At 37.4% G+C, this 13,398-nt stretch overlaps 1 protein-coding gene across 16 annotated transcripts in view; it reads left to right on the forward strand.

The window, feature by feature from the left end:
- The window catches only part of ppp2r2ca (protein phosphatase 2, regulatory subunit B, gamma a), a 46,066-nt gene that overhangs the window by 16,845 nt on the left and 15,823 nt on the right, over window positions 1-13,398 (forward strand). For 15 of the 16 annotated variants that reach the window (NM_001446741.1, NM_001446739.1, NM_001446738.1 and 12 more), the window contains 5 exon segments: window positions 389-566; window positions 2,320-2,484; window positions 4,271-4,440; window positions 7,104-7,195; window positions 7,389-11,528. In NM_001446741.1, coding sequence (NP_001433670.1) covers window positions 389-566; window positions 2,320-2,484; window positions 4,271-4,440; window positions 7,104-7,195; window positions 7,389-7,692 — 909 coding nt within the window. In that variant the 3' untranslated portion in view covers window positions 7,693-11,528. 16 annotated transcript variants of the gene reach the window in all.

Genomic DNA, 13,398 nt, shown 5'->3' on the forward strand with positions numbered 1-13,398 from the left:
TTGGCAGGGCAAGTAAAAATCTTAACCGGCCAGTAGAAAACATCCCTAGTGTTGAACCCTGACATCATATACTATTTGTGCACATCATATACTGTTTGTTGCACAAAATGAGAGTTACAGTGCGGTTTATTTTAAATCTTTTAATCAATTTTGTACTGTTATACATATATTTTTCTATTCGTACTGGTATTTTCTCCTTTACTTTTGTTTGTTCTGATAAATAAATCTTTTCAAAAAACTCTAAAGGACTTATAAAATTAGCCTATTTCCAATTACTGTCTCCTTTAACTATTGTAGGTCACCATTTTGTCATAGTGTAGTGCTCCCAAGATTTCGAGTTGATCTAAAGCAAGAGAAGCCAACTGATACAGAAATCAATTTGTTTCAGGTGCCAGTCCTGAAGCCCACTGACCTGATGGTTGAAGTGCGACCGAGGAGAGTCTTTGCTAATGGCCACACTTACCACGTCAACTCCATCTCCGTCAACAGCGATGGAGAGACTTATCTGTCAGCCGATGATCTCCGGATCAACATGTGGCACCTGGACATCACAGACCGAAGCTTCAGTATCCTTCATGCATCATCTTATCTAGTAAAAGACCAAACAAAATGCAGACAGCCATTGGGAATGAGTTACTATATAAAACTAAGTAACTGGGACAAAGGCATTGGCTTTGCAGTCAGGTGAATGCAGCATGAAAAAAGCGTGCTGTGCTTGAACTGGATTGCTTTTGTTCCTTTGTGTTTTTGGGACTGGACTGAAGGCAGTGGTTTTGTGTTCCAGATTGTGTAGCTGCTCTTCTTTGGAGCAGGGCTCTCTGACCTAGAAATAAAATATCTATGGAAACATTTAAATAATTCACCAAGGAAACAGTCTCCTCTAAAACACATAATAGCTGCCTTCAGGAAAATTGTAGGTTGTGCTTTTATGCCTGCACGTGATGTGTAGTGGTTACTTGGTGGATGTGTGAAGGATGTATGTGTGTGTGTGTGTGTGTGTGTGCTGGAAATAATAATCCTACAACCATGCACATTTACACCATTCAGGAAGCTGATGATACATAGTTTATTTATAAGCTACCGCTGTTCGAATGTGCTTTCATTTGTAGAGCAGGTGTGATGTCTGTTTCTACACTGGGCTTTAGCATTCAGTGGTGTGAAAATAAAAGTGATAGTTCTCCCATAAATTTTATTCTGCCATCATTTCTCACTCTTCATTTGTTTCGAACCTGTTTGAGTTTTGTCTAAAGAAGTTATTTTGAAGAATGTTGAAAAGTGATTGACTTCAATGTTGTTGGTTTTTTTCTAACTATGGAGGTCAGTGGTTAGTTAGTTACTTTGATCTTGAACGTACACATAACACAGTCACAAAACAACAAAGCCTGGAATTTGCCAATAGGCATCTAAAGGACTCTCAGACCATCAGAAACAAAATTCTCTGGTCTGATGAGACTAAAATGTAACTCTTTGGAGTGAATGCCAGGCGTTACATTTGGAGAAAACCAGCACCGCTCATCACCAGGCTAATGCCATCCTTACATTGATGCATGGTTTTGGCAGCATCGTGCTGTGGGGGTGCTTTTCAGCAGCAGGAACTGGAGGACTAGTCAGGCTAGAGAGAAAGATGAATGCAGCAATGTACAGAGACATCCTGAATGAAAACCTGCTTCAGAGTGCTCTTGACTTCAGACTGGGGTCATGGTTCATCTTCCAGCAGGAAGCACACTGCAAAATATAAATGGAGTGGCTTCACAACATCTCGCATCATTTGGCATCATTTTCAAAAAGACTTGAGGCTGTAATTGCTGCCAAAGATGCATCAATAATGTTTTGAGCAAATGCTGTGAATACTAATGTACATGTGATTTTTCAGGTTTTTTATTTTTTTTTAAATTTCCAACAATTTCAAAAAATATTTTCACATTGTCATTATGGGGTATTGTGTGTAGAATTTTGAGAAAATAAATTAATTTATCCATTTTGGAATAAGGGTGTAACAGGAAAAAAATGTGGAAAAAGTGAAGTACTATAAATACTTTCCAGATGCACTGTATCAAAATATCTAAAAGCTTTAGAAGCTTTAATTGCTTTTAAAGCTTAAATAAAGTGGTTAGTATGATTGATTCTTTCAATGTATTTTGAAATAATACAATATTTGTCCGAGGAACAGATAAAATTTTATTCCATTATTTATTCGTCATAAATAAATCAGATCTTAACATCTGCATTCATGAAAGTTTCTGAAAGTTTTAGTCTTAAGCTCAAACTAAAAGTAGCTTTAGGGCTGTAAATCCGAGATGCTCCTTGACTCCTTCTCAGACATTGTGGACATTAAGCCAGCCAATATGGAGGACCTGACGGAGGTGATAACAGCTGCAGAGTTCCACCCACAGCACTGCCATCTGTTTGTGTACAGCAGCAGTAAAGGAACACTACGCCTCTGTGACATGAGAGAGTCGGCACTCTGCGACAGACACTCCAAAAGTAAGAACGTGCCTCGTGCATTGATCAAGAGCGACAATAAAGACATATGGCTATGAAAAACAATTAAGAGACCACTTGAAAGTTTTGATGTATTGGATATTGTTTTTGAATAAATTGTTAACCCTTCTGTACTGTTCAAATTGACTACCTTATTATGTTTGTGGCTGTTTTTGCCCTATTGACTTCCATTGTAATTACATTTTTTGATTGCAAAGCCACGACACCAAATAGTAATGCATTCTTGACTGTTGGTGTTCTTCCCTGTTGGACAGAGGTAAAACTTTTCATTTTTACTGTTGATCATAAGTGTGCTGCATTAACCCTTTAGATAGGCCTGTGTAAAAAAAGTTTCTGTCTTCATATGGAGTTTTAAAGAGTAAAACAGCAAATTATAGTGCCCGTTCATAAATACACGTACTTTGTTTAATATGTTCTGAGAGCTGAGGTGCATATTTTATATTTTCTCAAACATATCAAGGTAAGTGCATAAAGGTGTCTCTCACACACTCACACATGCCCACACACACACACACACACACACACACACACACACACACACACACACACACTATGCTTCATATAACTATATGATTTTTATCCCGAAGCTAAGCTTTTTTGTCAATGCAATTAATGATCAACAGTAAAAATGTTAAATTGTACCTCTTCCTAACAGGGAAAACCAGCAACAACAAAGAATGCATGATTATATGGTGTCATAGATTTGCAATCAATAAATGTCATTATAATGAAAGTCAGAGGGGGGAAAAAAGCCACAAACACAACAATTTTGCCCAGAGTGAATTGTTGAATGTTTGAAAATTTTCAAAGTATTTTTCTAAAATATGTGTCAAAATAATATTTTTCATTAAAAATCATTCCATTTGCTGAAACACAGAGAAGGTTGTGGCAAAATTAAGACTCAAAGTCTTAATATAGATTTCCTAACTCTTCTTAGTTAAACAAATTGGTATATTGGTGTAGTCCAAAAATAAATATGAAAGTCTCAAATAATGGTGTCTTTTTGTTCTTCTATGCAAATAAAATGCTCTAAATGATTATATTTTTATTTCAAATTTGATAGAAATTTCATCAGTAGATTATAGAACTAAACTAAAATGACATTTCACTCATACACACAACTATACAATTTTAAATTCAGAGAAATTGAATGGTCTCAATTCTTTAATAGCTTCATGTCGTTTCTCGGTTTCAAAAAAAGGCTTTTTCCCCCTCTAGGTTATCTGGATCTTTAAAAAAATTTCACAAAAACATTAAGCTGTAGTCTTCAACATTGAGAATGATAATATTTAGATTGAGGATGCTTTGCACAGTTTTCACAGTCAGCATGAAATTAATCATTTCATAAATAGAAGAAAGTGCCTCTTACTGTAAGATGTGAATCTCATACAAATCTTGAATTCAACTTTAAGATTAAAGTCATTTTGAGGAATTTGTTACTTAGCCAGAACCTGCTGGAAGTAGCTTAGTTAAAAAGACAGCGAGACACTGACTGAAAACAATTACGAATAGCTGTGCTAGCAGCTGGGGGAATTAACACTGTAGCAGATGTAGTGAGATTTACACCTATAGCTGCAGTAGAAGACAAGCAGGCCACAGTGTTGAAGATGTTTCAGTACTTTTATTCATACTCTGACTAACCTAAAATAGCTGATGATTCACAGACAGCACTGTAAAAGTTAAGCTAAACATTATGGAGACTCATTATGCTGATAAAAGCTGCCTCATTCTGATTGTCAACTGAATCTCTTTCTTTTCTCCAACTTAGTCTTTGAGGAGCCAGAGGACCCAGGCAATCGTTCCTTTTTCTCTGAGATCATATCATCAGTTTCTGATGTTAAGTTCAGCCATAGTGGACGATATTTGCTCACCAGAGACTATCTGACTGTCAAAGTCTGGGACCTCCACATGGAAAAGGGCCCAGTGGAGACATACCAGGTGGGTACCATGAAGGTGATGGCATACAATAATAATCAAGTGTGGGTAGTCTGCTAGGAACACAAAAGGCATGCTTTTTTGGTCATTGAACAATCAACACAGGCTCATTGGAATTATATAGTTAGCTTAGATTTTTGTGAAACTGTAGTTTTTAGCTAAAATGAATGCTATGGGGCAGTATGACAACAAATCACCAACATTTGTTCCTTTTCACACTAATGATAGTTACAGACACATTATTGTTGATGAATAAATGATTGCTAAGCGCAGCTCTTCAGCACAACACCAAATAAATACCAATGGTGTCTGTGATTTGTAATCAGATACATTTGTCTTAGATGTCTACCTGTCTATTTGTTCATATGGACAACTTTTCCAGCATGGTCAGCTCAGTAGCTCACTTTAAACTAGAGGTGGGAGAAAAAAACGAATGCATCGTGATTCTTTCTCTAATAATTCAGAATTAATTCTGTATTTAAATTTGACCATGACAATGTGGGCATGAGCTCTAAACTGAAGAATAATATGCATTGAAGGTGCATTTACGTATGCTGCTGAATTCCCTTCATTTGGACGGATGAATAATTACAAGCTAGATGCAGCACTTCGTTGTGCGGCGGGTTCAAGATCCTCTTTAAAGTGAAAGTGAAACCTTGCCATTATAGATGCCGAATCAGATTGGATCAGGAAGTCACTAAAGATTCCAACCCCTACTTTGTACGGAGTTATATCTGTGCCGAACACTTGGGTTCAAGTGCATTGAAGCACGGTTTTTCAACCTGTGCACTTTTGTCTTTTGTTTTCTTTTGAAAGCACTATTATGGCTTGTTTTCTCTGAGTTGTACAGTACGGTTTGGTTCGGTTCAGTACGCTTTATGGCTGTTTCCACTGTGAAAAGTTACCTAAAAGCAAACCATACTGTACCCATTTTTGGGTACCCTTTGCAAAGAGTACCTAGCACGCCAAAAGGGTACCTAAAGGCGGAGCTAGATGCGTAACTGGACGCTATTGGTTTACAGAGATACTTCACTCAATCCTGCAACAAGCCAGAAGAATGAGAACAAAGAAACCGCCATTTTTTAAATACAGCAGAGAAATTACACTGTAATAATATATACATATAATGACAAGCCATGGTCGACCTGAGCTCAAACAAACCTTGTCGTCGTCTTGATCACAGCCACAAAGCCAAGAAGAAGAACAAAGAACAAAATCTGCCTTGTTTTGTTTTTTATACGAGGCCGTCTAAAAGTGTAAGCAGATTCGCTTTCTTGATATGATGATAATAACGTACGCATGATTATTGAAGTGCTTCTGACATCCGATCCTTTCAGAAACGGACAAACGGGAGAGGGAAGTGCGAAAAAACAAAGTTTAAGCTGGATAAACAAAGCAGCAAATGATTCTTTCAGCAACCTAAAACATGAACAAATTGTCGTGTTTAACTATTATCATCACCTTTTGGACTATTATAACCTCGGAATGATGGAATTACTTTCTAAAAAGAGGTTACATGTGCTGATGAAGATTAAAGATACAGATGAGAGGTTTGCACTGACTGTGGGCTATATGTTGTGTGTTTTTGAACCCAAATACACCACTGTACACTATGCCATTGGTACCCTTTTGGCAGTGGAAACGCAAGCATGATAAGGGTAATCCATACCAACCCGTACCATACCATACTGTACTACTCAGTGGAAACGGACCATTAGTTGGTTTAGGCGTAGGGTTTAGTTAACTGTATATGGTCTGGTTTTCAGTTGGTTGTTAGCTTGTCTAAGTGATCTGTACGACAAGCTTCACATTAGAAATCTGCGCGGGACTAAATTTTAAATCACGCTCCCGCCCGCACCCGCCAGATTTTAGTCCAAACCCGACCTCTCCCGCTTATGTTCTGCATTCGTTGTCCTGCTGCCCGACCCGCTCCATTTTCTACCTGCCGCACCCGTTCCCGCTATTGGGCGGGGGGAGAACAAAACCGGAAACCAGCTATACAGAGTCTAGGCAGCCTATAACACGCTGTCTGTATAAACGCACACACACAGCACCAAGCAAGCCAAGCAAGTGACACACACACAGACAGCAACATACTGCTATCTCTCTCATTCACACACACACACACACACACATAGCACAAAGCTCTCTCTCTCTCATTCGCGCGCACACACACACACACACACACACACACAAACAAACAGCAACAAAAAAGCTAAACGCAGAATCAGGCTGTTTCATTCACACACATACATATGCGTGCTCGCTCGCTTGGGAGTCGGTAGTGATATTGTTAGACTGCCAATTCCCGTCCAAAATTACACCAGTTACCGACCGTTCCCGCACTTTATTCGGAAATTTATTCCCACGTCGAAAGAAATCTGGTCAGGTCCCGCTGGAATGCAGACATCTACTTCACATGACCATGTAAAAGAATGAAGTGTATCAGAAACAAATAACAAAATGTAACCTAACTAATTTATTTAAGATATGCAAAAATATAGACAGCACCCTTTAGTAGATCTGCTATCCGAAAAGTGCAACAGCTCTGAGCTTAATTTAATACATTTTATCCCATAAATTAAGCATCTGAGAAATAAAAAAACAGCAATAAATCAGCCATAAAAAAAGATTTCGCTCTTTTATAATATTTCTTTCTATGTCAGGTTCATGAATATCTAAGAAGCAGACTTTGCTCTTTGTATGAAAACGACTGCATCTTCGACAAGTTTGAGTGTGTCTGGAACAGCACTGACAGGTAACCATTTTAATTGATCATGTTTATGCAGTATAGGCATTATTCCTGTATTGTACTTAAACCCCCTTTCTCTCTCTTTCTTCTTTGCTCTTTCATTTTTTTTCTTTTCCTCATCGCATTTTCTCTTTATAATTCACTCCACTTTGTTTATTTACCCATCGTACTTTGCTATCTCTCATTGCGCCTCCTTAAGTGTGATCATGACAGGAGCGTATAACAGCTTTTTTCGGATGTTTGACCGCGAGACGGGTCGTGGTGTGACCCTGGAGGCCTGGCGTGAGAGCAGTAAACCGCGTGCCGTGCTGCGAACTCGCCGCGTTTACACCGGGGGTCGGCGGCGACGAGGGGACGTGGGCGTAGACAGTCTGGACTTCACCAAAAAGATTCTGCACATGGCTTGGCACCCGGCTGAAAACATCATCGCCATCGCCGCCACCAACAACCTCTATATCTTTCAGGACAGGGTCAAACCAGAAAACCAGTGTGAAGAGACATAAAAGGGGCCGCAGTTATGCTCTTCACAGGGCCACACATGCATTCAAATCATATCAGATTTATCCTTTAAAACACACACATTATTGGTCCTGTGGAAGCACGGCTTACTCAAAAGTAGACTGATGGAGTTTGCCGATCCAGAAGAGCAGTTATGTATAGCTAATGACTTGATCTGATAACACTTTGGTTAATCACACCACCAAGAATGTTACCAATGAGCTGTGGTACGTGGAATTTATGACTGACATCATGATCAGCCAATCCTGGACTCCTTTGATGTGTGGATGGATGTCGATGACCATTTCCTGATTGGCTGCACCAATCTGTGATTGGTGTTCGATTTGGGCTTTTGGTCCAGGAATGAGACTCCTCTGCGTCATGATAACAAGAGTGCTCTGAGCAGTCTTCCTATCACGTGCTTCCCGAAACATCCAATCCCACAATGCATCTGCTTTACGAGCACTCATTTTGCTTCACATCGACCATTTGTGAATGCCTATACGACCGAATCACTATATCTCGCACTTGGAGGAGGAATAAATTCCAGTACTTGTCTCAAATGTATGCGAAAAAACCTGAAGGATTGATCCACTTCTTCATCTGAACACTGTCTTAACCAGGTTACACCTCACGATGGGTTACATTCACACCTGTATGGTAGGAAAGGTATTGGTCAGTCTCAAAAAAAAAAAAAAAAACAAGTTAATAATATACCATCGCACTGCTAATATGCTTTGATAAGGGCCTCCTGCAACGCTGTGCACATGCATTAGGGTCAAACTCTGATCAAGTCCAGAGTTCTGGACTCTCACAGCGAAGCACTGCCTTTTTATTAATGATTGTAGCTACTCAGAATGGGAGTTTTCAAAAAGTGTGTGAAAATAATAATGAAAACAATGCTGACAAAGATTGGATGATTGGTTAGGTAATTAAAATGAATATTCTGGCATTAAAACAAGCGACTGTTCACACTAAAATTAAAATTGAGTCATTATTTGCTCAGCCTAGCCATATGTATAAATGACACATATATGTGCTTTTTTTTTCGTAAAACAAAAAAGTCCTGCCTCTGTTTGTACATATTATGGTAGTGAATATTGACCAGAATTTAAAAAAATGCAAATAATACCCCAGAATGTTCCTGTACATTTGTTATATTTGTTAAATGTTTTAGATGTACAGTATATGAAAAGCCATGTGCATGATGATACAAAAATCAGGATTAATAGAAATGCAATGCAAAATATCATTCATGTACCATAATTCTGACTTTAATGTGTCAGCCGAACTTGTCCAGAGTTCGACCTTGGATATGGGCAGCTCAGTGGTTAGCACTGTATCTCACAGCAAGAAGGTTGCTGGTTCATGTCCTAGCTGGGGTAGTTGGCAAATCCGTTTGGAGTTTGCATGTTTTCCTCTGGGTGCTCCGGTTTCCCCCTCAGTCGAAAGACATGCGCATTAGGTGAATTGGCAAAAAAAATTGTCCGTAGTGTTTGAGTGTATGAATGTGAGTGTTTCCCAGTACTGTGTTGTGGCTGGAAGGGCATCCGCTGCGTAAAACTTATGCCGGAATAGTTGGTTGTTCATTCTGCTGTGGCGACCCGTGCTGAATTAGGGACTTAAAGGAAAATGAATAACTTTTGGGATTTTTTGAACATGTTATGTCTTGCTTTGATTAGTTTTACTTTATGAAAGCATTGCACTTGTGTGCTTTTTGTTCAGGATTTTAATTAAATGATACATCAAATTTCAGTTTGTTTTTACTGAACTGCATTGACATGTTGCATGGGACAATTTTTTAAAACTTGTGGGCTTAATGCTCGTCACTTTTCACTACCATTTTATGGATGAGCACAAGCTTGTTGTTTTATCTACTTCTCTTTATATAAAGAATGCCGTATGTGTCCTGGATACAATGCCAGGGTGAGTAAATTATGACTGAATTTTGAATTGTGAGAGCTTTACCAAAAATAATAATTTTGACACTTTCCTCAGTTTGCTGGAAATGTTCTTGCAATGGAAGTCTGTGAGGTATTGAAAGCAGATTTCTTTTCAGATATAATTTGCTCCTACAAGAGCAGTTCTCAAACTTTTTGTTCACAGTTCCATATTTAAAGTTTATTAATTGATTTACGGAATACAATTTTGAAGACAATTATTTCACAAACTGATATTCACAGTTTATATTTAATAACTATTTTTGGTTTGGAATGATTAGGCCAATAAAAATGTTAATCAGTTTTAGAGTTTTAAGATGCAAGTCATTTCCATGATGAAAATCAGACACATAAACTCATATGCAGTTAAATTCTAAGATAAGAAAAATATCTAATATAATTTAAAGTAATATTTATCTTATTTTAAGTTGTCTTTAGGACAAAACCTTGCTTAAGTACTACAGGCTTTTATTAATTCAATCTTTCCAAATATGTGGGATATTTCAGCTAGAAAGTTGTCTAAATTGTTTATTATATGCAAAATCTTCATAATTCTGATTTCTTTTGAAGTCCTAGCATGAGTTAACAAAATCGAGGGCTTTAAATTATGATTGTAGATTATTTTAACAATCTCAAAAAAAATTTTTACTGTTTGGTCAAACTTCTTACTTAATATGAGTTGAACCAACACGGTTCTTAAGGTTTTTTTTTTTTTTCTTAATAATTGCGTGTTCAATCTACCTTAATTTCTAAAAACGATTGTTAACTTAATGGAATTGTGTTGGGACAACAATTGTTTGAAACCCCTTTTTACAGTGCATGTATAATATTGATGCTTTTTCAGGACTTGCCCCTTCTTTCTGGACTTCCATTGTAAGTGCATTGATACCGATGAAGTGTTGAAATTGTTTGCCAAATTGATCGCCAAAAAGCTCAACTTGAATTGAATCTGGAACGTTCCAAAATGCATCAGTCAGTATAAGCGGGTGAACATTTCCAGATGTGAGTCTGCACACTGTGTACATGTAGTGACCACGCAGGTGTACATGTAACTCTCTGTATCCACTGTAGAAAGAACACGGCGAGTTCTCTTTCGTTTAAGGTGCCATTCACCTCTTTGGGTGACTGTTTGTTTGGTGTCGATGTGGTGATGAATTGTTGGGTTGTCTGTGTAGACTTTGACACGGGGGTCAGTGATTGTTTTTAATATAATATGAAAAAGGCTGAATGAATGTAACTGTTAAACACATGCTTTTAATGAATCCATTTTTAAAGTGTTCTAATGTTAACGGGGTGCTCTCCAACTGACGAGCGAGCTTGCTTGCTTGCTTGCTTTCTCATTTCCCTTGCTCTTCTGTGTTTTCTGATGTTCACGTGTTTTGCTGTCCCATTTTTTCTAGTACTCTTTGCTCTACATCTACTGAGGCTGTGCCTCGTACAATCAGTCTCCAGCTACTCTTACCCGTTTGTTTTACATCGGTAGTTCATTCACATCATTTTTCTACCCTCAGACGACTGCTGTTTTTCTCTTTCTCAATCTTTCGTTCTCTGTTACCATGGCGATAGTCTTGCCATTATGCATTCTCTCATGCTTTTTTCTCAGACATGCAGTGAAACACACACACACACACTCACATTCACAATGCAACCAGGGAATAATAGCTTGAGTTTTTCAGGGCACACACTTTCTTTCTCACACACACGTACACACACACACACACACACACAAATAGGTCTATACATGCAAGCATACACACAGAAACGCATGTTTATCATTATCCAGTGTTACTAATGTGTATATCTATGATGCCTAAACATATTCTATTGACACTTAATGGAAAAATAAAAGAGGCCAATGGAGGAATGTGATTAAATTGATATGATCTCTGTATGCCCACTTAGATTATAGTTGTTGTTTTTTTTTTCTTTTTTTTCTAGTGCTTTTTCTTGCTCTTTCTGTCTCTTTGTATTTAACACACACACACACACACACACACACACACACACACACACACATGAACTGACAGGCTTACAGTAAACTAACAGCACATGACTGCAGCATTGAGATATTTTGAATTTTAAAGGCACTTTATTATTATTTTTTTTTACATTTCCAGCAAAAATGAAAGAATAATCACAAAAAAACGTTGTAAACATCTTGTCATAAGACCTTTAAGGAAAACACCTGTGTGAAGAGTTTTTCCTCGAAACAGACAGCGGCATCATCAGAGTGTGTTGTAGTTATGTGCGCATTAAAAATAAAATGTAAAAGTTACCAAGCGATATATGAGGCAAGTGTTTACAGAAACAATTAATTGGATGAAGATTCTAATTAATAATTGGAAATATTTCATGCATTCATATTCATGACAAAAACAAAATCAGTTAGAAACAAAAACCCAACAAATGTGATTAAAGATCCATTCTACTTGGATCATAATGATAAATCTGACTGAATTTCTGAAGCTTTGTGGGGGAGAAAAGGAAAAAGGTCAGACACCATGAGCTTTCTTTTTCCCAGAACTGGTGGTTTATGATATAAAGCAGTTCTTCTCAAACTTTTTTCACCAAGTACCACCTCAGAAAAAAATAGTCTCTCCACGTACCACCATAATGACTGGTATTGAAATACAGTACATAGTAGGCCCAATTAAGCGGCTACAGCTCTGCACAGTTCACAAACGTGGCAGATAAATTCTTCTTATTATGAATATTTATTATTGTCAGCCACTTTAAACATAATAAATAGTTTGAGCAATAACAAACTTACTGTTAAAAAAAAATAATAAAATGTCAACGTTTAAATTAAAATGCGATTTTGAAAGTTAATTAAAAATGGCTCTGCTCTTTAAGTACAAGAAAACTGCTGTACTTAAATGTAAAGTATTATCATAAATAATAATACTGGACATCCCAGGTAGGTCCCACGTGGGCCAGCCCAGATTATTATAAAGAAATCTATTCATCAAAACCTGCAAATGTTTCTTGGACCTCATAAACAGGTTATACCGTATGTCATAATATTATATAACTCTGTCTGATCAATTTTGAAATTCATGTTGCATGTATGTATGACTTATTTGTATATCTTGGAAATCTATACGGTAACATTTATTTTAAATATATGAATTGGATTTACATATTTAAATTAGAAATTAGATCTGCTTACTGCTCGTTAGAGTAGGCTTTGTGTGTCCGAGAAGCAAGTGATTAAACTATACCTGTCAACATTTGGATATAAAAAAACAAGATACGCCCCCAACCATGGTTACAAGTATGGGGAGGAAAATAACCTCAAATGATAGAATACATAACAAACATTAGAAAGATGAAATGAAAATAAGAAGTTTAACCTAATAAAATCAATTTCCTGATCACATCGTTGTTATCGTAAGCGTCAAAGGGTCAAAAGTGTGTTAATTTTTTTTACTTGAATTATTCAGCGATTCCTCCGCGTCCCACTAGAAGGAAGCCTGCGTACCACTTGTGGTACATGTACCACAGTTTGTTTGAGAACCACTGATATGAAGCATGGAGCAAGGCAGAGATATGACTTAGCAAGAAATGTAGATCAAAATGTTTGCACACAAGACAAAAACATACAGCAACCGGTTCACACATAACATACATTTTTCACACTTTTTTTTTACACATTTAGATGTCTTGCTCCATGTCTTGCTGCAGTTGGATACTATTACACTTCCTGTAATAGCTTCATATAGCTTCCTGAAAGCTATATGAACAGATTTTGGGTGAGCTATTACATTAAGA

The sequence above is a fragment of the Danio rerio genome, chromosome 1 (genome assembly GCF_052040795.2).
Source record: "Danio rerio strain M-AB ecotype USA chromosome 1, GRCz13ab, whole genome shotgun sequence".
Classification (NCBI taxonomy): domain Eukaryota; kingdom Metazoa; phylum Chordata; class Actinopteri; order Cypriniformes; family Danionidae; genus Danio; species Danio rerio.